At 38.8% G+C, this 25,502-nt stretch overlaps 1 protein-coding gene across 2 annotated transcripts in view; it reads left to right on the plus strand.

The window, feature by feature from the left end:
- Positions 1-220: 220 nt before the first annotated feature.
- Positions 221-25,502, plus strand: part of KIF27 (kinesin family member 27) — a 90,507-nt gene continuing 65,225 nt past the window's right edge. Inside the window, exons 1-4 of one of the 2 annotated variants that reach the window (XM_046023233.1) lie at positions 221-353; positions 7,288-7,671; positions 18,863-19,063; positions 21,855-22,813. In XM_046023233.1, the coding sequence (XP_045879189.1) occupies positions 7,374-7,671; positions 18,863-19,063; positions 21,855-22,813 (1,458 nt within the window). In that variant the 5' untranslated portion in view covers positions 221-353; positions 7,288-7,373. The remainder of the gene's footprint in view (positions 354-7,287; positions 7,672-18,862; positions 19,064-21,854; positions 22,814-25,502) is intronic. The other variant, XM_046023234.1, reaches the window with a different exon arrangement.

Consider the following 25,502-nt stretch of genomic DNA (forward strand, 5'->3'; position numbering starts at 1 on the left):
TGAAACAACGTGAGTCTTTCTCACATTCATTTTGCAAACCGGTTAGTTACTCTGGTTCAGCCCTCTGAGAGGTCGGGGAGAACTGGCCTTGTAACTACGCCGGGAGCGGGCCTCCCCCCATGGGGCGGGGCTTGTGGGGCGGGGCTTGCCTGGATGGGCTTCGTCGGGGGCGGGGTCTGGGGCGCCGCGGAGCGCCCGGCCAGGAGGGGGCGCGTCCGGGACTGGCTTCGCCGGTTGCCCGGAGAACCCGCGACAACAAAAGGCCGGAGCGGAGGCGGCGGCGGCCGGGAGGAGCGTAGCTGGGTAGTCCTGCGCTGTGCTCGCCGCCGGAGACCGGGGCTTTACTCGAGCTGGTCAGTGAGTGGAGGGCCGGTCTGGCTGGGCCGGGGGCGGTGTGGCGCCCGCGCTCCGGCTCGCTGTTGAGGGGAGGGGGCGCTGCTTAGGGGTGGGGGGGCCGGGGGCCGCTGCGAGATGGCTCGTGGGGGTGGAGGGCGGTTGGGGCGCCTGCAAGGCCGAGGAGGGCGCAGGAGTGGGCTGGGGGTCGGTGCTGAGAACTCCGCGGAACGGCCGGGGGGAAGTGGGGTTCCCCTGGAGGTAGAAGGACCCGGGAATTAGGGACGATCGGGAACGCCAGACGGAACCCCACTAAGTCAGATCCTGTTTCTGGCGCTGGTGCTTCCAGCTGCGGGAGCCGAAGGGGATGGGAAGGCCCACCCTCATGGGGGTTTCTTTTTGTCGCCGGCCTCGTTTTCCATGCGGATGTTGAAACTTTGCTGCAACGCCAGCGCTGTAGGAGTCTCAAAGCCTCCTCCCTCAGAGGCAGGTTTTATTGAGAAAGAACAGTGCCCAGATTCTTTATTTGAAATACCTTTTAAATAAAACTTCGCTCCCTCCAAGTTTGCAGATCTTTGTTTTTCTACTTTACTTTCTCTATTCTCTAGTTATTATGCATTTGGGACCTTTTCCGAGATACTTGGGATTCATTGTCCATTTGCTGGGATGTTTCTTATGGAAATATTAGCAAACCAAAATATTTAGACAACCACTACTTCTGAAAAACCACAGGCACTGGATGGCAACAGTATTTGGAAACACTTCTTTTTGATCAGTGACATGGCGTCAGTGATCAAAGATTCTCTTGCTTTTTTCTCTGATTTCAAAACTCCATGGAGTATGCCTAAATATCATCACTAGCCTATCAGATTTCACCTTTCATTACATTTATTGGTGACATGATACATATGGTTCTGATGACTGCAATCGATCAGAATCTAAAGAAAAATCTAAAGAAATCTAAAAATCTAAAGTCCTGTGAATTTCTTAATACTTAAATTCTTGGATATTAATCTTTGGCAAGCCATAGATTTAGGCCCCTTATTTATTAAAATAGAATAGACAGAATTTCTTTTGTGCTTGTAGCAAAACTTTCCCATTGTAAAAGCCTAGAAAGTGAAAATATCCCAGTTACACTGCACCTTTTATTAGCAGTTTTGTTGGAAATAGTTAGGTTTGGCTTAACATAGACCATGACTTCTATTTTAATGTGATGGTATAAATAAAAAAGAATCTATATAATAAAAACTTCAAATGTAGATATTTAGAGACATTTGGAAGAAACAACTCATACAGCATCCTTGTAGTTTATTTGGAAAGTTTTCCAGTACCAAGTAATCATGGAGTCCTTTAGGATCCAAGAAAAGATATATTGTACATATGAGTATTTTTTCACAGCTGATTTTAACTAGAATGGTTAAAACTGCCAAGGTAGGTACATCTTTTTATTGTGGCCATTATATACAGCGTTTGACTCTGTTTTGGGATTTTGCAGCCCAAGGGAGCTGGTATTTTTTTACTCTCAGTGGGCTTTTAGTAGAGTGATGTATTTGTTATTGTGATCCTTTTCAGACTATCCACTCACAGAATTATAATGCACAGTACTGCTGCAGAGTTTTTTAAAAGCTAGTGAATATTAAATATGTCTTTATTAACATTTCCATAGCAAGTAGAGCTGAAGATGTTATTTTAGTCTATTAATAGTTTACTAGGTTAATAGTCTGCTACTAGTTAATAGTCTACTACTACTAGTCTACTAGGTTACTTAATGAGACTGTGCAAGACTCCACTTCTCCAAAGAGTCCAGCCACACCCCAAACTGATTATTTTTTATTATCTGCACTTAAACATTATCAAGACTATTTGTGACATTTTCTTTTTAGCTTTTTTTTAAATTTTAAGACTTTATGATTTATTTGTCAGGGAGAGAGAGCACAAGCAGAGGGAGTGGTAGAAGCAGAGGGAGAAGCAGAGTCCCCCCTGAGCAGGGAGCCCAACTCAGGACTCCATCCCAGGCCCCTAGGATTTTCACCTGAGCTGAAGGCAAATGCTTAACGGACTGAGCCACCCAGGTGTCCCTCTCTTTAGCTTTTATATGGTGTAAGCTTCATCCTACCAAACCTGAACATTCATGTAAAAGTTTTTATGAAAACTTATGTTTGTGTTTCTCTTGGGTATCTACCTAAGGAGTGGAGTTGCTGGGTCAAATGATAATTATGTTTTAATTTTCTGAGGAACTGCCAGACTCTTTTCCAAAGTTGAGTGCATCATTTTATGTTTCCCTCTGGAGTATGTGAAGGTTCCTTCCATATTCTGTATGTTCTCACTGACACTTGTTTTTGTCATTTTTAAAAAAATTTTTATTTTTTGGGGTGCCTGGGTGGCTCAGAGGGTTAAGTCTCTGCCTTCAGCCCAGGTCATGGTTCCAGGGTCCTGGGATCGAATCCCACATCAGGCTGTCTGCTCAACAGGAGCCTGCTTCTTCCTCTCCCTCTGCCTGCCATTTCCTCTGTTTGTGCTCTCTCGCTTTGTCAAATAAACAAATAAAATCTTTTTAAAAATTATTTATTTATTTATTTGAAAGAATGTGGGAGAGGGAGAGCATAAGCATGAGAGAAGAACAGAGGGAGAGGGAGAAGCAGGCTTCTGAGCAGGGAGGCCTATGAGGGGCTGGATCCTGGGACTCCAGGATCATGACCTAAGCTGAAGGCAGATGCCCAAGTAGCTGAGCCACCCAGGTGCCCCTCATGAACATGTGTTTTGATCTGTCTGTCTAAAAAAATTTTGACACATTAATATCCATCTTTGTAAAAATTAAAGTGCATTTGACATAACACTGTTACGTTAGTTTCTGGTGTACAGACAAGTGTATGTGGTGTGCTATGCTCACCTCAAGTGCAGCTCTCGTCTGTCACCATTCAGTGCTATTACAATACCATTGACCCTGTGCTGTAGTTTTTATCCCTTGACTCATTCATTTCATAACTAGAAGGCTGTACTCCCACTCCCCTTCACCCATTTTGCCCATCTCTCCAACCTGCTGCTGTTTGGCCACCATCAGTTTGTTCTCTGTATTTATGGGTCTGATTCTGCTTTTTATTAGTTTGTTTTGTTTTGTAGATTCCACATATAAGGGACGTTATATGGGGCACACCTGGCTGGCTTAGTCCATTGAGTATATAATCCTTAGTCTCATACGTGAGATTTGAGCCCCACATTGGTTGCAGAGATTACTTAAAAATAAATACATAGGGGCGCCTGGGTGGCTCAGTGGGTTAAGCCGCTGCCTTCGGCTCGGGTCATGATCTCAGGGTCCTGGGATCGAGTCCCCCATCGGGCTCTCTGCTCAGCGGAGAGCCTGCTTCCCTTCCTCTCTCTCTGCCTGCCTCTCTTGTGATTTCTCTCTGTCAAATAAATAAAATCTTAAAATAAATAAATAAATAAATAAATAAACATTAAACAGAAAGGAAAAAATTATATGGTATTTGTCTTTCTCTGTCTGACTTGTTTCACTTAGCATAATACCCTCTAGGTCCATCCACGTTTTACAAAGGCAAGATTTCGTTCACTTTTATGGCTGAGTACTATTCCATTGCATATATATACACCACATCTTCTTTATCCATTCACTTATTGATGGATGCTTGGGTTGCCTCCACATCTAGGCTCTTGTAAATAATGATAGTAAACATAGTGGTACATACATCTTTTTGAATTAGTATTTTTGTATTCGTTGGTAAAATACCCAGTAGTTCAATTAGAGGATCATAGGTTAGTTCTATTTTTAATGTTTTGAGGAAGCTCCATACTGTTTTCCAGAGTGGCTGCACTAGTTCACATTCCCACCGATCATGGTTGAGGGTTCCTTTTTCTCCATTTTCTTGCTAACACTTATTTCTTGTCTTTTTTTTTAAATATTTTTTTATAAACATATAATGTATTATTAGCCCCAGGGGTACAGGTCTGTGAATCGCCAGGTTTACACACTTCACAGCACTCACCATAGCACATACCCTCCCAATGTCCATAGCCCCGCCACTCTCTTCGTACCCCTTTCCCCTTGGCAACCCTCAGTTTGTTTTGTGAGATTAAGAGTCTCTTATGGTTTATCTCCCTCCTGATCCCATCTTGTTTCATTTATTCTTTTCCTACCCCTCAAATCCCCCATGTTGCAACTGCATTTCCTCATATCAGGGAGATCATATGATAGTTGTCTTTCTCCAATTGACTTATTTCACTAAGCATAATACCCTCTAATTCCATCCACATCATTGCAAATGGCAAGATTTCCTTTCTTTTGATTGGCTGCATAGTATTCCATTGTATATATATATATATATATATATATATATATATACCACATCTTCTTTATCCATTCATCTGTTGATGGACATCTAAGTTCTTTCCATAGTTTGGCTATTGTGGACATTGTTGCTATAAACATTCGGGTGCATGTGCCCCTTCAGATCACTATGTTTGTATCTTTAGGGTAAATACCCAGTAGTGCAATTGCTGGGTCATAGGGTAGCTCTATTTTCTATTTCTTGAGGAACCTCCATGCTGTTTTCCAGAGTGGCTGCACCAGCTTGCGTTCCCACCAACAGTGTAGGAGGGTTCCCCTTTCTCCACATCCTCGCCAGCATCTGTCATTTCCTGACTTATTAATTTTAGCCATTCTGACTGGTGTGAGGTGGTATCTCTCTGTGGTTTTGATTTGTATTTCCCTGATGCCGAGTGATGTGGAGCACTTTTTCATGTGTCTGTTGGCCATCTGGATGTCTTCTTTGCTATTTCTTGTCTTTTTGATTCTAGCCATTCTGACAGGTGTGAAGCGATAACTCATTGTAGGTTTGATTGTATTTCCCTGCTGGCTGATGATGTTGAGTATCTTTGCATGTGCTTATTAGCCATTTTTTGTATCTTTGAGGAACAAAACTTTTAAATTTGATTAAATCCGTTTCATCTGTTCATCCTTGTAAAGCTTATTGCTTTTGCTTTTGGTGTTTTACCTGAGAAACCATTGCCAAACCCAAGGTTGTCAAGAGTTACTCCTATATTTTCTTCTAAGAATATTATGAGTTTTAGCTCTTATGGTTAGCTCTTATGGTTAGGTGAATGATTTTGAATCAACTTTTGTATATGATGTGAAGCAGAAGTCCAATTTCATTCTTATGCATGTGGATATCCAGTTGTGTCAACCATTTGTTGAAAAGTCTGTTCTTTCTCCATTGAATTGTCTGGCACTCTTGTCAAGAATCATTTGCCCGTAAATATGAGGATTTATTGGGACAGCTGGGTGGTTCAGTTGGTTAAGCATCTGCTTTCGGCTCGGGTCACAGTCCTGCATCGGTCTTGCTTGACAGAGAGCCTGCTTCTCCCTCTGCCTGCCACTCCCTCTGTTTGTAATCTCTGCTTTTCTCTCTCTCTCTCTGACAAATAAATAAAATCTTTTAAAAAGTGTGAGGATTTATTTCTGGATTCTCAGTTCTTTTCCACTGATCTTTAAGTTTGTCTTATACCAGTACCACACTGTCTTGATTTCTGTTTTTTAGTTTTAGAATTGGGAAAGTGTGTCCTCTGACTTTGTTCTTTTTCAATATTATTTTAGCTATTCTGTGTCCCTTAAATTTCCATACGAATTTTAGGATCAATCAATAAATAAAATCTTAAAAAAATAGAATTTTAGGATCAGCTTGTCAGTTTCTGCAAGGAATTCAGCTGGGATTTTGATAGGGGAATTTGGGGAATATTATGATCTTTTTTATGATTTTTTAAAAAGATTTTATTTATTTGACAGACAGAGATCACAAGTAGGCAGAGAGACAGGCAGAGAGAGAGGGAAACAGACTCCCTGCTGAAGAGAGCCCAATGTGGGGCTCCATCCCAGGACCCTCAGATCATGACCTGAGCCAAAGGCAGAGGCTCAACCTACTGAGCCACCCAGGCACCCCATGAAATATTGTGATCTTAACACTGTTAAGTCTTTCAACCCACAAACATGAGGTGTTTCTCCATGTATTTAGATCGTTACTTTAACAATATTTTATAGTCTTCAGAGTATGTTTTATATGTCTTTAATTTTTAATTAATTAATTTTTATTTAATTTTAATTTTAATTTTTTATCCTTTCTGATGCTACTATAATGGAATTGTTTTCTTAATTTATTTTTCAGGTTCATTGTAAGTATAGACACTAATTTTTTTAAAGATTTTATTTATGACAGAGAGAGATAGTGAGAGAGGGAACACAAACCCTGGGGAGCTGGAGATGAAGAAGCAGACTCCCACTGAGCAGGGAGCCCATATGAGATTCAGTCCCAGAACACTGGGATCATGATCTGAACTGAAAGCAGACACTCAACGACTGAGCCACCTAGGCACCCTGACACCAATTTAATTTTTAATGTATTAATTCTACCAGCGATTTTCAGAAACAAGTGCAACCTAAGTAGGAGTGGAAAAGCCATTTTTCAGTTAGTTTTGATTATTTTTGAAAAGAAATTATTTAAGGTTATATTATAGAAACCCTTAAAACTATTTTCCTGGATTTATTTCTAATATTGTATCAAAGAGATATAGCTATAAAATCTAATAAAGGGTTTGCTTTACTCAATAATTTCCTTGCCTTAATTTTTTAACTCCCCGGTTATTCAATATTTAGATTAGTGAACTGGGAAACATATTACTGCTACAGAAAGAATGGCATGATGGAATCCCATGCTTCATCATTTACCAACTCATGGACCTTACCCTTTAGACTGTTCTGCAGCAAATCCAGACATTTCCTATCATTTCATCTGTAAATTATAGGTATATTTTTATAAGAAATATTTACTTGTTTTAATTACTCATATTGGAATAAAACGTGCTTTAATTGACTTTGTTTTGGAAGATGGTTAGTTTATTAGGATAGAGAAGTCCATAATTGAATTTTGTTTTTATTTTGATACACAGGAGTCCAGATCTTACATAAAATGGATATTTCTCACACTAGATACTGAATATTAAGTAGAAAGTTATTTAGTAAAATCTAAGCTGCTATGGAAGAAATACCAGTAAAAGTTGCTGTAAGAATCCGACCTCTGCTGTGCAAAGAAGTTCTTCATAATCATCAAGCTTGTGTGAGAGTTATTCCAAACACCCAGCAAATTATCATTGGGAGAGATAGAATCTTTACTTTTGATTTTGTTTTTGGCAAAAATTCCACTCAAGATGAAGTTTATAATACATGTATAAAGCCACTAGTGTTGTCACTCATTGAGGGCTATAATGCAACTGTTTTTGCCTATGGACAAACTGGATCCGGGAAGACCTACACCATTGGAGGAGGCCATGTTGGTAAGATTCTCATATTCTTTGACTTTTGTTTGAGATGCTGGAACGAAGCTAAAATATGACTATCTGAAACATAGAAGGTGCTCAGTATATTAATTGAATGAAATAATTTATAATCCTATATTATATCCTGTATATATCCTGTATAATCTTTGAATTAAGTATAAGATCATCATCTTTGAAAGATTTATTTTTAAATGTTGACGTTTCATTCAACAATTCAATTTATGATTGCATTTGATTAAGGAAACAAGTTTAATACAGTGTTTGGTGTTCAGCCCTTTGCCATTTTTTTCCCAGTTTCATTGAGATACAATTGACATACAACTTTGTATTAGTCCAAGGTGTACATATAATGATTTGGTATATGTAGATATTACAAAATGATTACCACAGTAGGTTTAGTTAATACCAGTCACATCACAGTTACAAATTTTTTCTTGTGATAAGAACTTTTTAAAAAAGATTTATTTATTATTTATTTGGGGGAGAGAGAGCTAGAGAGAGCACAAGCAGGGTGAAGGGCAGAGGGAGAAGCAGGGTTCCCGCCAAGTAGGGAGCTCGATTCAGGGGTCTGATCCCTGGACCCTAGGATCATGACCTGAGCCGAAGGCAGACACTTAACCAACTGAGCCAAGAACTTTTTTTTTCTTTTTTTTTCAAAGATTTTATTTATTTATTTGACAGAGATCACAAGTAGGCAGAGAGGCAGGCAGAGAGAGAGAGAGAGAGAGAGAGAGAGGAGGAAACAGGCTCCCCGCTGAGCAGAGAGCCCGATGTGGGGCTCCATCCCAGGACCCTGGGATCATGACCAGAGCCAAAGGCAGAGGCTTTAGCCCACTGAGCCACCCAGGTGCCCCCCAAGAACTTTTAAGATCTAATCTTTTAGCAGCTTTCAAGTATAGAATACAGTATTAGTAACTATAGTCACCATGCTGTACATTACATCCTCAGAACTTACTTATCTTATAATTGGAACTTTTTATGTTTTGACTACCTTCACCCATTTCCCCCACTCCCTGCCTCTGGCAACCCTTCGTAAAGTAGAAAGAAATGAGTTAACATTACCAGATTTTGATCTTTTAACATAGTCCACATGTAAATACCAAGAGCCCTGCAACCAGACCTTCAAGGCAATAGGAAGAATTTATTATGTGGTTTAAGGGTATTTTTTTCCCATTTTTTAAAAAAAATATTTTTTTTATTTGACAGAGAGAAATCACAACTAGGCAGAGAGGCAGGCAGAGAGAGAGGAGGAAGCAGGCTCCCTGCGGAGCAGAAAGCCCGACGTGGGGCTCAATCCCAGGACTCTGGGATCATGACCTGAGCCGAAGGCAGAGGCTTAACCTACTGAGCCACCCAGGCGCCCCCTTTTTTTCCCATTTTTAAGTCAAATTTTTATTTTGCTTTTTCCACTTTATTGAGGTACAATTGGTAAATAAAATTGTACGATATTTAAAGTGTACATCATCATGATTTGATGGATGTATATGTTGTCAAAGGATTCCTCCAATCTAGTTAACACATCCATCACCTTGCGTGTAAATTCAGATTTCTATTGTATTGTATTTTTAAAGATTTTATTTATTTGAGAGAGAGAGAAGCACAGGTGGGGTGAGGGGCAGAGGGAGAAGCAGACTCCCCGCTGAGCAGGGAGCCCAACGTGGAGCCCAACATGGAGCTCCATCCCCGGACCCTGGGATCATGACCTGAGCTGAAGGCAGACGCTTAAGCGAATGAGCCACCCCGGCACCCCTGGATTTCTATTAAAAAAAATTTTTTTTAAGATTTTATATTATTTGACAGACAGAGATCACAAGTAGGCAGAGGCAGGCAGAGAGAGGAGGAAGCAGGCTCCCTGCTGAGCAGAGAGCCCAATTCGGGGCTTGATCCCATGGGATCATGATCCCTGGGATCATGACCTGAGCTGAAGGCAGAGGCTTTAACCCACTGAGCCACCCAGGCACCCCTGGATTTCTATTTTAAATACTAAATATTTTAGGCTATAATTTCTCCTGCTTGTAATTCTAGTTTGGAAAAGGTAGAGTAGTTAGGATTTTCTGTAGAGCTGGAAGGAAACTTGAGAATCATTTCTCTTTGTTTATAACTATGGAGCTCCGGCTATGGTGTGATCAGTGAAGGACTTACTCAGTTAGAGGGCTAGTGACAGCTGGGATTTAAGCTGGGTCCTCTGTTGAGATTGCTTACTGTATTGGTATTTTTCCACTAAAGACAAACTTTTGAGTATTATACGTATATATGTATTATTATCTAATATTATTGCTAGTATTCTGTATGTGTGTAATGACTCTCAATGTATTTTCTACTTTCATGCTCTTCAAATACGGAATATGTGACTTTCAGAAACATTTCTCATTACATGTAGGGATTGAATGGGAGAGTTGTTGGAGGCTGGCTGTGTGGTTTGAGGAGGTCCTGATTGCAAAGACTAAATGGAAGGTTGCTAAGTGCCCAATATCCCCCACACCCCTCACCACCATTTTTAGAATCATCGTTATGGAGGATTTGGGATATTAAAGATACTAGATTATTTTAGGGTCTCAAAATAAAAATTCAATTTTTCTACTGTAAGTTTTTTTTTTTTTAGGATCATAGCTTTTTTTTTAATGGAAAAATGTTTTATGATCCTTAAGACTCAGTATGTTCTTTTACTAATAAGAATTATAAAATGCTTAGAGCATGGTGACTTAATTATAGCTATATTGCTTTTATTAAGAGGCCATGCATACAATTTTAATACCTTAAGGGAAAAAGTATTGTTTATCTATTATCCTGGAATATTTTAAATGCTCTAAAATACTTTATACTTGAGAACACCATGAGAAGCAGTTTTTTACTTTTTTCCTCTAGCTTTTTATTCTTTTAAAAAAAAACACTTTATATTTTTTCATCATGATAAGTTTGCTCTTTAATCCCCATCCCCTGTTTCCCCATTACCGCATTCACCTCCCATCCATTAACCATCCATTTATTCTCTTTAGTTAAGAGCCCGTTTCATTTGTCTCTCTTTCTTTCTTTCTCTTTTTTCCTTTGCTTGTTTGTTTTGTTCCTTAAATTCTACATATGAGTGAAGTCATATGGTATCTGCCATTCTATGACTGACTTATCCTGCTCAGCATTATATTCTGTAGCTCTGTCCGTGTCTTTGCAAATGGTAGGATTTCATTCTTTTTTATGGCTGAATAATTCTGTCGTGTGTGTGTGTGTGTGTGTGTGTGTGTGTGTGTGTGTGTGTGTGTACTACATCTTCTTTATCCATTCATCTATTGATGGACACTTCGGGTGCTCTCATAGTTTGGGTAAATATCCAGTAGTGCAATTACTAGATCGGGGGTAGTTCTCTTTTTAAAGTTTTGAAGAACCTCCATATTCTTCCTTAGTGCCTATACCCGTATGCATTCCCACCAATAGTGCAAGAAGTTTCCTTTTTCTCCCTATCTTCGCCAATACCTGTTGTTTCTTGTGTTGTTGATGTTAGCCATTCTGACAGGTGTGAGGTGGTATCTCATTGTAGTTTTGATTTCGTTTTCCATGATGAAGATGTTGAGCATCTTTTCTTGAGTCTGTTGGCCACCTGAATATCTCCTTTGGAGAAATGTCTGTTCATGTCTTCTGCCCACTTTTGGATTGGATTATTTATCTTTGAGTGTTGTGTTGTATCAGTTCTTTATATATTTTGGATACTAACCCTTTATTGGTGTTATTTGCAAATATTTTTTCCCATTCAGTAGACTGCCTTTTAGTTTTGTTGGTTATTTCCTCAGCTGTGCAGATGCTTTTTATTACTTTGGCTTTTGTTTCCTTGCCTCAGGAGACATATCTAAAAAATGTTGCTATAGCTGATGTCAGAGAGATTACTGCCTATGCTCTTTTCAAGGATTTTTATGATTTCAGGTCTCACGTTTAGGTCTTCAATGCATTTTTTTTTTTTTTTTTTTTTTTAGATTTTTATTTATTTGACAGAGAGAGACAAAGCAAGAGAGGGAACACAAGCAGGGGGAGCTGCAGAGAGAAAGGGAGAAGCAGGCTTCCCACTGAGCAGGGAGCCAGATATGGGGCTCGATCCCAGCACTCTGGGATCATGACCCGAGCTGAAGGCAAACGCTTAACGACTGAGCCACCCAGGCGCCCCTCTTCAATGCATTTTTAATTTATTTTTGTGTATTGTAGAAGAGGGTGTTCCGGTTTCATTCTTTAGCATGCAGCTGTCTGATTTTCCCAACGCCATTTGTTGAAGAGATTGTCTTTTTCACATTGTATAATCATTCTTCCTTTGTCTCAGATTAATTGACCATATAATTATGGGTTTATTTCTGGGTTTTCTGTTCTGTTCTATTTATCTGTGTGTCTGTTTTTATGCCAGCACCATACTGTTTTGATTACTGCAGTTTTTTACATTTAAATTCAATTAATTAACATATGATATATTATTTGTTTCCGGGGTACAGGTCTGTGAATCATCAGTCTTATACCCAGTGCTCATTACAACACATACCCTCCCCAGTGTCCACCCAGTGCTCATTACAACACGTACCCTCCCCAGTGTCCATCACCCCATCATCCCAGCCCTCCACCTCCACCCCTCCAGCAGCCCTCGGTTTGTTTCCTATAATTAAGAGTCTTATGGTTTGTCTCCCTCTCTGGTTTCATCTTGTTTTGTTTTTTCTCCTCTTCCTGTATGATCCTCTGCCTTGTTTCTTAAACTCCACATATCAGTGAGATCATATGATAATTGTCTTTCTCTGATTGACTTACTTTGCTTAGCATAATACCCTCTGTTTCTAACCACATGATTGCAAATGGCAAGATTTCATTTTTGAAGGCTGCATAATATTCCTGTGTGTGTGGTGTGTGTGTGTGTGTGTGTGTGTGTGTACCACATCTTCTTGATCCATTCATCTGTTGATGGACATCTGGGGTTTTCCCAAAGTTTGGCTATTGTGGACATTGCTGCTAGAAATATTGGGGTGCAGGTGAGCCTTCGGATCACTACCTTTGTATCTTTGGGGTAAATTCCCAGTAGCGCAATTGCTGGGCCGTAGGTTAGCTCTATTTTCAACTTTGGAAGAACCGCCGTACTGTTTTCCAGAGTGGCTGCACCAGGTTGCATTCCCACCAGCAGTGTAGGAGGGTTCCCCTTTCTCCACATCCTCACCAGCATCTGTCCTTTCCTGACTTGTTAATTGTAGCCATTAGTGTGATGGGGTATCATCTCATTGTGGCTTTGATTTGTATTTCCCTGACACCGAGTGATATTGAGCATCTTTTCATGGGTCTATTGGCCACCTGGATACCTTCTTTGGAGAAATGTCTGTTCATGTCTTCTACCTATTTTTTCATTGGGTTATTTGTTCTTTGGGCATTGTGTTTGGTAAGTTCTTTTCTTTTTTATAAGGTTTTATTTATTTGAGAGAAAGAGAGAGAATGAGAGAGAGCATGAGAGGAGAGAGGTCAGCTGGAGAAGCAGACTCCCTGCCGAGCAAAGAGCCTGATGTGGGACTCAGTCCCAGGACTCCAGGATCATGACCTGAGCCAAAGGCAGTCGCTTAACCAACTGAGCCACCCAGGCGTCCTATTAAGTGCTTTATAGATTTTGGACACTAGACCTTTATCTGATATGTCATTTGCAAATATCTTTTCCCATTCTGTCAGTTGTTTTTTAGGTTTTGTTGACTGTTTCCTTTGCTGTGCAAAAAACTTTTTATCTTTCTTTTTACCCCCCAAGCCTTTTGATCTTGATGAAGCCCTATAAGTTCATTTTTGCCTTTGTTTCCCTTGCCTTTGGAAACATGTCTAGTAAGAAGTTGCTCCGGCTAAGATCAAAGAGGTTGATGCCTGTGTTCTCCTCTAGGATTTTGATTGATTCCTCTCTCACATTCAGGTCTTTCATCCATTTTGAGTCTGTTTTTCTGTATGGTGTAAGGAAGTGGTCCAGTTTCGTTCTTCCGCATGTGATTATGCAGTTTTCCCAACAGCGTTTGTTGAAGACACTGTCTTTTTTTTTTTTTTTTAAGATTTTATTTATTTATTTGACAGAGATCACAAGTAGGCAGAGAGGCAGGCGGGGGGTGGGGGGTGGGGGTGTGAAACAGGCTCCCCGCTGAGCAGAGAGCCTGATGTGGGTCTCGATCCCAGGACCCTGAGATCATGACCTGAGTGGAGGCTTAACCCACAGGGCCACCCAGGCACCCCGAAGAGACTGTCTTTTTTCCATCAGATATTCTTTCCTGCTTTGTCAAAAATGAGTTGACCATAGAGTTGATGGTCCATTTCTGGGTTCTTTATTCTGTTCCATTGATCTATGTGTCTGTTTTTGTGCCAGTAGCACACTGTCTTGATGGTGACAGCTTTGTAATAGATCTTGAAGTCCAAAACTGTGATGCCACCAGCTGTGGTTTTCTTTTGCAACATTCCTGTGGCTATTCAGGGTCTTTTCTGGTTCCATATAAATTTTAGGATTATTTGTTCTAATTCTGTGAAAAAAGTTGATGGTATTTTGATCAGGGATTGTATTAAATGTGCAGGTTGCTTTAGGTAGCATAGACATTTTCACAATATTTGTTCTTCCAATCCATAAGCATGGAACTTTTTCCATTTCTTTGCATTTTCCTCAATTTCTTTCATGAGTACTCTGTAGTTTTCTGAGTACAGATTCTTTGCCTCTTTGGTTAGGTTTATTCCTAGGTATCTTACGGTTTTGGGTGCAACTGTAAATGGGATTGATTCCTTAATTTCTCTTCTGTCTTGTTATTGGTGTATAGAAATGCAACTGATTTCGATGCACTGATTTTATATCCTGACACTTCACTAAATTTCTGTATGAGTTCTGGCAGTTTTGGGTGGAGTCTTTTGGGTTTTCCACGTGAAGTGTCATATCCTTTGCAAAGAGTGGGAGTTTGACTTCTTTGCCAATTTGGATGCCTTTAATTCTTTTTGTTGTCTTACTCCTGAGGCTAGGACTTCTAGTACTATGTTGAACAGTAGTGGTGGTAGTGGACAGTCCTGCCGTGTTCCTGACCTTAGAGGAAAAGCTCTCAGTTTTTCCCCAGATTGCTGAAGTTTTGTAATATAACTTGAATATAACTGGAATTGTGATATACCAGTTTTGTTTTTCTTTTTCAAGACTGCTTTGGCTCTTCAGGGTCTTTTGTGGTTCCATATGAATTTTAGAATTGTTTGTTCTAGTTCTGTGAAAAATGCTGGTGGTATTTTGAAAGGGATTGCATTGAATGTGTAGATCCTTTTGGTAATGTGGGTATTTTAACATTATTTCTTCTTCCATTCCGTAAGCATGGAGTGTCTTTCCATTTCTTTGTGTCATCTTCCGTTTCTTTCATCAGTGTTTTATAATTTTCAGAGTGCAGGTCTTTCCCCTCTTTGGTTAAGTTTGTTCTTAGATATTTTATTGTTTTTGGTGGGATTTTATTTTATTTTATTTTATTTTTTTTTTTTTTTTTAAGATTTTATTTATTTATTTGACAGACAGAGATCACAAGTAGGCAGAGAGGCAGGCAGAGAGAGAGAGGAGGAAGCAGGCTGTCCGCAGAGCAGAGAGCCCGATGCGGGGCTCGATCCCAGAACCCCGGGACCATGACCCGAGCCGAAGGCAGAGGCTTCAACCCACTGAGCCACCCAGGCGCCCCTTTGGTGGGATTTTAAATGGGATTTTTAAATGGGATTAATTTTCTTTCTGCTGCTTCAAATTAGTGCATAGGAATTCAACAGATTTCTGAACATTGGTTTTGTATCCTGAGGCTTTACTGAATTCATTTATCAGTTTTAGTAATTTTTTGGTACAATCTTTAGGGTTTTCTATATATGGTATCATGTCGTCTGCAAATAGTGAGAATTTTACTTTTTCCTTATCAGTTTGGATGCCCTTTATTTCTTTATGTTGTCTAATTGCTGAGGCTAGGACTTCTAGTACTATGTTGAAAAAAGTAGTGAGAATGGACATCCTTGTTTTATTCCTGACCCTAGGGGGAAAACTCTCAGTTTTTCACCATTGACTATGATGTTGGCTGTGGGCTTTTCATAGATGGCCTTTATTATATTGACATATATTACTTCTGGACCTACTTTGCAGAAGGTTTTTTTTTTTGTTTTTTTTTAAATCATGAATGGATGTTACACTTTGTCAAATGCTTTTTCTGCATTTATTTATTGTGGTTTTATCCTTACTGTTTTGTTTTTTTTTTAAGATTTTATTTGCTTATTTGTCAGAGAGAAAGAGAGCACGCAAGCACAGGCAAGGAGAGAGAGGCAGGCAGAGGGAGAAGCAGGATCCTGGGACCCTGGGATTATGAACTGAGCCGAAGGCAGTTGCTTAACTGACAGAGCCACTCAGGTGTCCCTATCCTTTCTGTTATTGATATGATATATCACATTGATTGTTTTGCAAATATTAAAGTACACTGGCATCGTGGGAATAAATCCTACATGATGGTGGTATGATTTTTTTAATGTATCATTGGATTCAATTGACTAGTCTTTTGTTGAGGATTTTTGCATCTATATTCATGAGAGATATTGGCTTTTAGTTCTCTTTCGTGGGGGGTGTCTTTATCTGGTTTTGGTATCAGGGTGATAACTGGCTTTAAAGCTTGAATTTGGAAGTTTTCTTTTCTCTTGTATTTTTTTTTTTTTTGAATGATATGAGAAGAGTGGGTATTAACTTTTTTCCGAAGATTTCTTTATTCATTTTAGAGAGAGAATGAGAGCAAGGGAGAGAAGGAGACAAGCAGACTCTGTTGAGTGGGGAGCCTGATACCCTAAGATCATGACCTGAGCCGAAATTAAGAGCAGAATACTTAACCAACTGAGCCACCCAGGTGCCATGAGAAAAAATTGGTATTAACTCTTGAAATGTTTGGTAGAATTCTTCTGTGAAGCCATTTAGTCCTGCATTTTTGTTTTTTGTGAGTTTTTGGATTACTGATTCAATTTCATTGCTAGTGATTGGTCTGTTCAAATGTTCTATTTCTTCCTGTTTAGGTTTTGGTAGGTTATATGTTTCTAGGAATTTATCCATTCCTTCTAAGTTGTCCAGTTTGTTGTCATACAGGTTTTCATAGTATTCTGTTATGTTTGTTTGTCTATCTGTGGTGTTGGTTCTTATTTCTCCTCTTCCATTAAAAATGTTATTTGGGTCTCTGTCTCTAGATGTTTTTCTAGGCATTTTAGAAATACACATGTAGTTTTTTTTTTCTTGTTGTTTTGTTTGTTTAATGAATTATTATACCTGGGATTCTCTAACTTTATTTTTGCATTTGACAATATAAAATATTCCATTACTTCCTGTATGGGTCATAGAATTTCATCTCATTTTTTGGACTATATAATATTCCATAGTTGAATGGACCATAGTTCCTCCATTCCAGTATTCATGGACATTTATTTAGGTTGTTTCTGATTCTTACTATCATAAAAATGTTGCAGTGTATATCTTTGTATATTTAACTTTGCACCATGTGTTAGTATTTGTATAAAACAGATTCCAAAAAGTGGATTTTTTGAGTCAAAGTGAATACACATTTAAAATGTGAATAGATACTGACAAATCAGTTTCCAAAAAGGCTGTAATTCCTACCACCAATATATGAAAGCCATTTGCTTGTATCCTTGTCACTTATTGGATATTATAAATCCAAAATATTTTTTTGGTCATCTGATAGGTGAAAAATTATACTTCGTTGTTTGAAGTTACATTTCTTGGTATATTGGTGAAATTGTTAAGCATTTTTTTATTTCCTAGGCTTTTAAGGACTCCAATTCTAGATCAATCATCTGCTATTTGATTTTTAATAATGCTGGGTTTTTTCCCTCCAATAAATAATTTGTTGAGTATTTGTAGTGTGTCTAGGGTACCATGCTAGGCACTGTGGCAGAATAATAATCTCTTATTTTTCAATATGGTGCTTATTTACTAATATTCATTTTCCTACTTCTCAGAACCTTGGATTTACTGACATGTACCAGGCATACATTCTCTAGAAACACTTGTGTGTTCTATAAATAACATAATAGCTAAATAATGGCTGTTGAGATATAAAACTTTACAAGTTCTCTCTCTTGAAACAGTCTATCTCAGGAATGTAAGTATAACATTGAAAAGTGTGATATTAAGATTATGGAAATACATATTGAAACTTTATTATAAATATTATTTGAAATTCAGCATTCTGATAAGTCTTTTCAATTATTGTGCTTTGTTATCTGTTGAAGTGGGGAATGAATGAGCTATTTCAAATCCGCCTTACATTCTGGCTAATCTACAAAACATGTGTTGCACTGTAATTTATACATAATACTGTTGGCTAGTTCTTGGAAACTCTCAAAAAGAGATCTTTAGGGGTGCCTAGGTGGCTCAGTAGGTTAAGTGACCAGCTTTTGATTTCTGCTCAGATCATGATCTCAGGGTCCTGGGATCCTATTGGATCCACACTCAGGAGGGAGTCTCTTCCCCTCTCCCTTTCCCGCTGTCCCCACTTGCACATACACACGCATTCTCTCTAAAATAAAGAATTTTTTTTTGGTATGATTCCATTTTATTTATTCTTTTTCATGACATATTCATTTTCATTTCACCATACAGTACATCATTAGTTTTTGATGTAATGTTCTATGATTCAGTGTTTGTGTATAACACACACTGTCTCTAAATAAAATAAATCTTAAAAAAAAAAGGAAAGAATCTTCAATCTTCATTTTTTCCTTTGTATTAGAAAAACCTATAGCTTCCTTTACTTGCCACATGATGGCAGGCTTGCATCTTAAATTAGGTGAAAGGCAGTCCAAGTTAATAGAGGTTCGGCTTTTCAGGATGCTGCCCAAGATCTAAACATTGGTAACTTTCAACCTGGAAGCTGTTTTTAAGGTTCATTTGAAAGCCAGCTTTTTGTAGCTTGGAATGTATTTCCCATGGAACGATGCTACAAATAGTGGGTAGGTTTCTAAATTGGCCTAACATATTTAACCTTAAGTCTCAATTTTTTCTTCTGCTTATTTAAAATGTTTAAAACTGTTTAAAAAATTGTGGAAACCTTTACACATGAATTTTGAAGTTATGGTTTTAAAAATTTGTAATATAGTTATATAAAAAGTATGTTGTAAATGTAGGGTTTTAGCCTTCCTTATATTTTAATTTTCACATGTCCTTTCTTTAAATTTTTAGCTTCAGTTGTGGAAGGACAAAAGGGTATCATTCCTCGAGCTATCCAAGAAATATTTCAAAACATCTCTGAAAACCCTAGCATTGACTTTGGTATTAAAGTGTCTTATATCGAAGTATATAAGGAAGACCTAAGAGATCTTCTAGAATTGGAAACATCTATGAAGGATCTTCACATCCGAGAAGATGAAAAAGGAAACACAGGTAAAGTAGCCTACTTAACTGATAGCCTTCATTAGCAAATAGATGTGATTTAATTGAGTTTCGGGATGTATTCCAAAGAATCTTTAAAACAGACATTGAAGCAAAATGCATTTGTTTTTACTTTAAAATTGGGTAACTTTTTGATTACCAATGCCCATTAAATCACCTAGGTGAAACATAGTTCAGACAGGTTGGTATGATTAAGTTAATAAGTTGTAATTCAAGGTACTTATTTTCTATAATTGCCCTGCTCTGAGTTGATCTCCAGCAAGACTTCAAAATAGGCTAAATTAGTTTTCGTGCTTTTTTTTTTTTGTCCTCCCAGAGTTTTCCCCAGAGTGGGGATGGCTTCTTCCTTTGGTGTTTGTCCAAGTTGTTCCAGAATTCTTTCTTCCTCTCTGATTTTGTCCCACCACATCTGTTGCCTCCTCCCTCTTTCTCTCTCTCTTTTTTAAATTTGCACCGTTTATGTGTTTGCTCCTCCATATTGACACTGTCCATCGTTGTGCTTCTTGTGGTCTGAATTTCTATGCTAGCAACCTATTAATTTCATCCATTTGTTTGGAAATGGGAGAAGGTTAGTTGGGTCAAAATATAAGTATTTTAAAGAATAACACTTTCTGCTTTTCTGATTTAAAGGGTAATATATTCAGCATAGAACACTTTGAAAACATAGGAAAGTTTAAGGAAGGAAGTTGAAGATCATCTTTAATCCCAGAACCCAGAAAGAACAACTTCTGTTTTTGGTGTGTTTCCTTCTAGATTTCCTTTTCTGTGCACATATAAATTTTTTCTTAATATACTTAGAACCCGACGTGTAACATTGTTCCTTATTTTTTTCACTTAATATTTGTATTGTGGGAGTTTTCACACACCGTTAAATATTTTTCAAACTTACGACTCTTCATGGTCTTTGGAATGTATTATGCTTTTTAAAATTAATGCTCCATTCTTGGACATTTAAGCTGTTTCTAGATTTTCACTATTATTAATAACACTGACTTGGGTGTGTTTCTTTCTTAGAAAAGATACTTAGGTAGAACCCTTCTTGGAGATAAAGGATCCCACCTGAGGAGTCACTGACTCCTTGAGGAAATTTCTTATCAGTTAGGAAAGTAAGATCATTCAGACTCCCTGCAGGGGGCAGTGAAGTTTGTCCTCTTATTGGCCTTGTCTTGGCAGTCCTGGCGTTCCTCGCTGTTTGGAGAAAATGGTTTTTGTTTTGTTTTTTAGAAAGAAAGCAGACATAGTAGTTTATGGTCTTAGTAGATAATTCAATATAGTTTCTCTTTTCTGGACAGACTTCAGACCAACGTTTTGAGCTTCTGTATCGTATGAAATACAATTATTGAGTGTTTTTATCTTCTGTTAAGAAGATAACAGAAATGACACATGTTTATTGTAGAATAGTCAAATAATGCAGAAGTATATACTATCCCTTCTGATAAACTTAATAACTAATATCAGTTCTGCAAAAGTTTTGGGAAGATGCAACAAATTGTCTTAAGACCAATTGGCGTCTGTCTTATGTAATGTTCCATTCACTACCAAAGTGTATTTGTTTGACATATTTATTTACTTCCTGTGTGTGAGGCAATGTTTTGTATCCAGCCTGGGATGCTGCACCATCAGTATCACCATGGAAGCTTTTTAAGAAATACTGTCTTTCGGGCGCCACTTTTCAGAAATTCTCATGAATTTGTCTGGAATGGGGCCTGAACCTTGCTTCTTTCTCTTTTATAAAACTTCCAGGTGATTCGCAGCTGGGTTTGAAGACCAGAGATAGTGCTAAGCTGTAGCCTAACGGGAAAAATTTATGAAGGTTACCGTTTGCTTTACAGTTACATTGTCATATTTTATAATTGCTGATATTTTAGCATTCCCTGTTTGTAGTATAGGTACTAGAACTTTAAATGTTCTCAGTTGTTAAGGTGTCATGTTGGAAATAATGAAAGCAAAATGATCATTTTTCGAGAAGACAGTGACAATACAGGATCTGTATAAAGAGGAAACGAGATGTAATTCAAGCACAGAATCAGGAGCTATACTGCTCTGATTCAAATCCCAAATCTGCCTGCTGCTTTTTGAAATATGTTTGAATATAAACAAATCATGTGGGCAGTAAGCTTTGGTTTATTTGCGGCTCTTATTCTGCTGTTCTTGAAATAGAAACTTTTTTTTTTTTTTGAATTGCCATCACATTTGTTTACCTTGTACTCTGCTATTATGTAGGGCATACCTGTTTTTAAAATGAATAACCAATTTTATTTACACTGAAGTTGTCATTTATCATTGGTTATGACCACACAATACCAAAAACCATAAGCCTAAGGATGACTTGAATATTAACAAAACACAAATGACATGAATTTCTCTTCATTAATCTACTACTGATTAGTTCTTTTGAGTTTTCTGTTCAACTAATCTATTTTTTTTTTTAGTAAGTCTATTAGACTCTACAAGTCAAAATACTGGAATAAAGAGTTTTTCTTTAGCAGTCATCTTAAAGAATTGAGTGTGACTCCAAAGAAACCAGATTGTTTAAAATATATGTATATATTACTTCTTTTAGAATGTAAATATCAAAATGAGTGCTATCTATTAAAATCGTTCCTTTGGGAGATTATCTAAAATGACTTAATGATGTTGCTGATGTCACTATTGTTTGAAGTGCTATTGATTTTTTTATTTTTAAGAGCTTTTCTTAGCCTGGGCAGTTCAGTCAATATTAACTATTGTAATTGGGTTTTGATTAAAATTTGGTTTAAAAACTTGCTGTTGCTGTTTTAAGTGATTGTTGGGGCCAAAGAATGCCAGGTGGAGAGCGCAGATGAGGTGATGAGTCTCCTGGAGATGGGGAATGCAGCCAGGCATACAGGGACCACGCAAATGAACGAGCACTCCAGTAGATCACATGCAATTTTTACAATCAGCATCTGTCAAGTGGAGAAAAACATAGAGGCAGGTGAAGACAGATCGTGGTACTCCCGTCGGCAGATTGTCTCAAAGTTCCACTTTGTGGACTTGGCTGGCTCCGAAAGAGTAACCAAAACCGGGAATACTGGCGAACGGTTCAAAGAATCCATTCAGATCAACAGTGGGTTGCTGGCTTTAGGCAACGTCATCAGCGCTCTCGGGGACCCCCGCAGGAAGAGTTCACATATTCCATATAGGGACGCGAAAATTACCCGGCTTCTGAAAGATTCCCTGGGAGGCAGCGCCAAGACTGTCATGATCACTTGTGTCAGCCCATCCTCCTCAGATTTCGATGAGTCCTTAAATTCCCTCAAATATGCCAACAGAGCCCGCAACATTAGAAACAAGCCCACCTTAAACTTCAGCCCCGAGTCAGATCGAATGGACGAAATGGAGTTTGAAATCAAGTTGCTTCGAGAAGCTTTGCAAAGCCAACAGGCTAGCATCAGCCAAACCAGCCAGATCCATCCGGAGGAGACTCCTGAGAGAAACAGGATCCATTCTCTGGAGGAGCAAGTGGCCCAGCTGCAAGGCGAATGTCTGAGTTACCAGAACTGCGTGGAGGAAGCCGTTACCTTCCTGGTGGACCTAAAGGAGGCCGTCCGACTGAACCCAAAGCAGCTGCACAAACTGCAGGAGTGGCTGAACATGACTCAGGAGGTCAAGAAGGCGGTGTTCACCTCCTTCAGAGGGAGCCACGGCCTCGGCATCCTGGGAGAAGGGCCTCAGCATGTTACGGTCCTCCAGCTGAGGCGAGAGCTGAAGAAATGCCAGGTACGTGGATGCCTTTTGTTGGTGGCTTGTTGGACGACTCCTTTTACTGGGGCAAGGGTCATTTTGGAACCTCAGAAGTTTTTCCAAAGGATTATGTGTGAAATCTCATTTGTCTTTGCTCAGTTTCTTCCCTTTTCCTACCGCTTTGTCCTCTTAATTCACACCTTCTCAGCTCCTTCTCCTTTCTCTTTTAATATCTTCACTTGGTATATTTATGAAGCAGAACCTCGCGGACCTGCTCATTGATTTAGAGGATGAAGAGAAAGACAATTTCAGAAAACAAAGTGAAGCTGCATGTTAGTCAGTCTTTATTCCTCTTTGGGTTGGTGGTTCTTGAAGGAAAAAAAATACTTCATCCTTTGAGTGTGGAATGCTGGGTTTTTTGAACAAGCAAAGAAATCATCTTATTTGACAGTATTTAAGGGATGTAGATATACGTATTCGTATTACATAAACGTACGTTGAATTTAGAGTTACGCTTTTCACCTTCCATTCACACATAGTATGGGAAGATTTTATGTCACTGGGGAAATCATGGGAAACAAGACACATCCAGTCCTCCTTACATGGGGGTCTGGTAGACAAATGGATATTCTGCCAGTTTTTGAAAATAGGAAAATGTGTAGTTAAAAACATAGCTTTCTAGTTAGAAATCTTTCCTCAAGACCTTTTTATATGTATTAGAAAGAAGCCTCTATTACAGCAGCTCTTGAGCTTTTTGTTCACAAGATTTCTTTTTTTTTTTTTTTAAAGATTTTATTTATTTGACAGAGAGAGAGCACGAGCAGGGGGAGCAGGAGAAGGAGAAGCAGGCTCTCTGTTGAGCAGGGAGCCCAGTGTGGGGCTCGATCTCAGGGCCCTGGGATCATGACCTGAGCGGAAAGCAGAGGCTTAACCATCTGAGCCACACAGAGGCTTAACCGCCCTGTTCACAAGATTTCTTTGCAATTTTAAAATGAGGTCCTCTGGGGGCGCCTGGGTGGCTCAGTGGGTTAAAGCCCCTGCCTTCAGCTTAGGTCATGATCCCAGGGTCCTGGGATTGAGCCCCACGTAGGGCTTTCTGCTCAGCAGGGACCCTGCTTCCTCCTCTCTCTCTGCCTGCCTCTCGGCCTAATTGTGATCTCTGTCTGTCAAATAAATAAAACCTTTAAAAAAAAAAATAAAGTAAAATGAGGTCCTCTAAAGAGCTTTTGTTTATGGGGACTGTATCTATTGATATTTAACACATTAGAATTAACACAAAATTTTAAACACAAAATTTAAACACAAAAATTTAGACAATTAACTCGCTCAAAACTAACAATAATAGCCTGATTACGTGTAAAATAAATAACTTTTTTTCATGAAGGATAACTATTTTCCAAAACAAAAGAAGTTTAGTAAGAGTGGAATTGTTTCACATTTTACATGTCTGGCTTAATAGAAGGCAGGAGGATTTTCATATCTGCTTCAGCTTTCAGTTCGATGCAATATGTTGTTTTAGTTGAAGTACATGAAGAAAAACCAGCTTCATACAGATTTGTATTTGGAAGGGAGGGATCTTTTAATGGCTTTTTCAGATATTTATGGATATTTTGTCTTTGCTATTACACCAAAACTCAACCAGTAGAGATTTCCTAATGGTTACTGGCCGTGTGGCATTTGAAACTGTCTTTGTTACATTAATATTTATATCTTAAAATTCACTATATCTTGTACTTTGGATCTTTTATCACATGATTCTAAATTGTCACTTATTGGTCATGTGGAAAATATTTGTTTACTAAATTATGTAATCTTCCAAATGTTGATGCCTATCATTAGACAGTATCAAGTAATTACATTCACTAATCTTACCTACTGATCTTACCAGCAGGGTCTTTAAGTATTGGAACCCATCAGACTTGCAGCAGAAATGCGTTCCAAAATTTTAATTTTTGCATGAAACTTGAATTTTATCATTTGCAGCAAATATTGTTGTTTCCCTTGAAATGATGGTTTTCTTTCTTTTTTAAAAAAGATTATTTATTTATTTATTTGACAGAGAGAGACACAGTGAGAGAGGAAACACAAGCTGGGCAAGTGGGAGAGGGAGAAGCAGGCTTCCTGCTAAGCAGGGAGCCCAATGCGGGGCTCGAACCCAGGACCCTGGGATCATGACTTGAGCCAAAGGCAGACACTTAACGACTGAGCCACCCAGGTGCCCCCAAATGATGGTTTTCTTTTTTGAGAAAATGTTTGTCACATACCCCAGGTATGAGTAACTACAGTTGATTTTAGGATTAAAATAGCTCTCTGTGAAAAATGTGGCTATTTCAGCTTGCAACTCAGTTGCATAAAATTTTTTCCCCCGCAGATAACCATCACCCTTCATTCTATAGCAGAGCTACTTTTGAAATACCTCCTATTTCATTACATGGAATACCAAAAAGTACTCATAGGTTGAGATTTAATGAAATAATTTTTATTGCTTCATCAAGATATTCTCTTTTTTTGAAGATTTAACTTATTTATTAGAGAGAGCGCAAGAGCACAGGCAGGGGGAGAGCCAGAGGGAGAGAGAGAAGCAGACTCCCCACTGCGCAGAGAGCCTGATGCGGGCCTCGATCCCAGGGCTCCGGAACCATGACCTGAACTGCAGGCAGATGCTTAACCGACTGAGCCACCCAGGTGACCCCATCAAGATAGTCTTAAGTGAAGCTGGCATTTG

The sequence above is a fragment of the Meles meles genome, chromosome 11, assembly GCF_922984935.1.
Source record: "Meles meles chromosome 11, mMelMel3.1 paternal haplotype, whole genome shotgun sequence".
Taxonomy (NCBI): Eukaryota; Metazoa; Chordata; class Mammalia; order Carnivora; family Mustelidae; genus Meles; species Meles meles.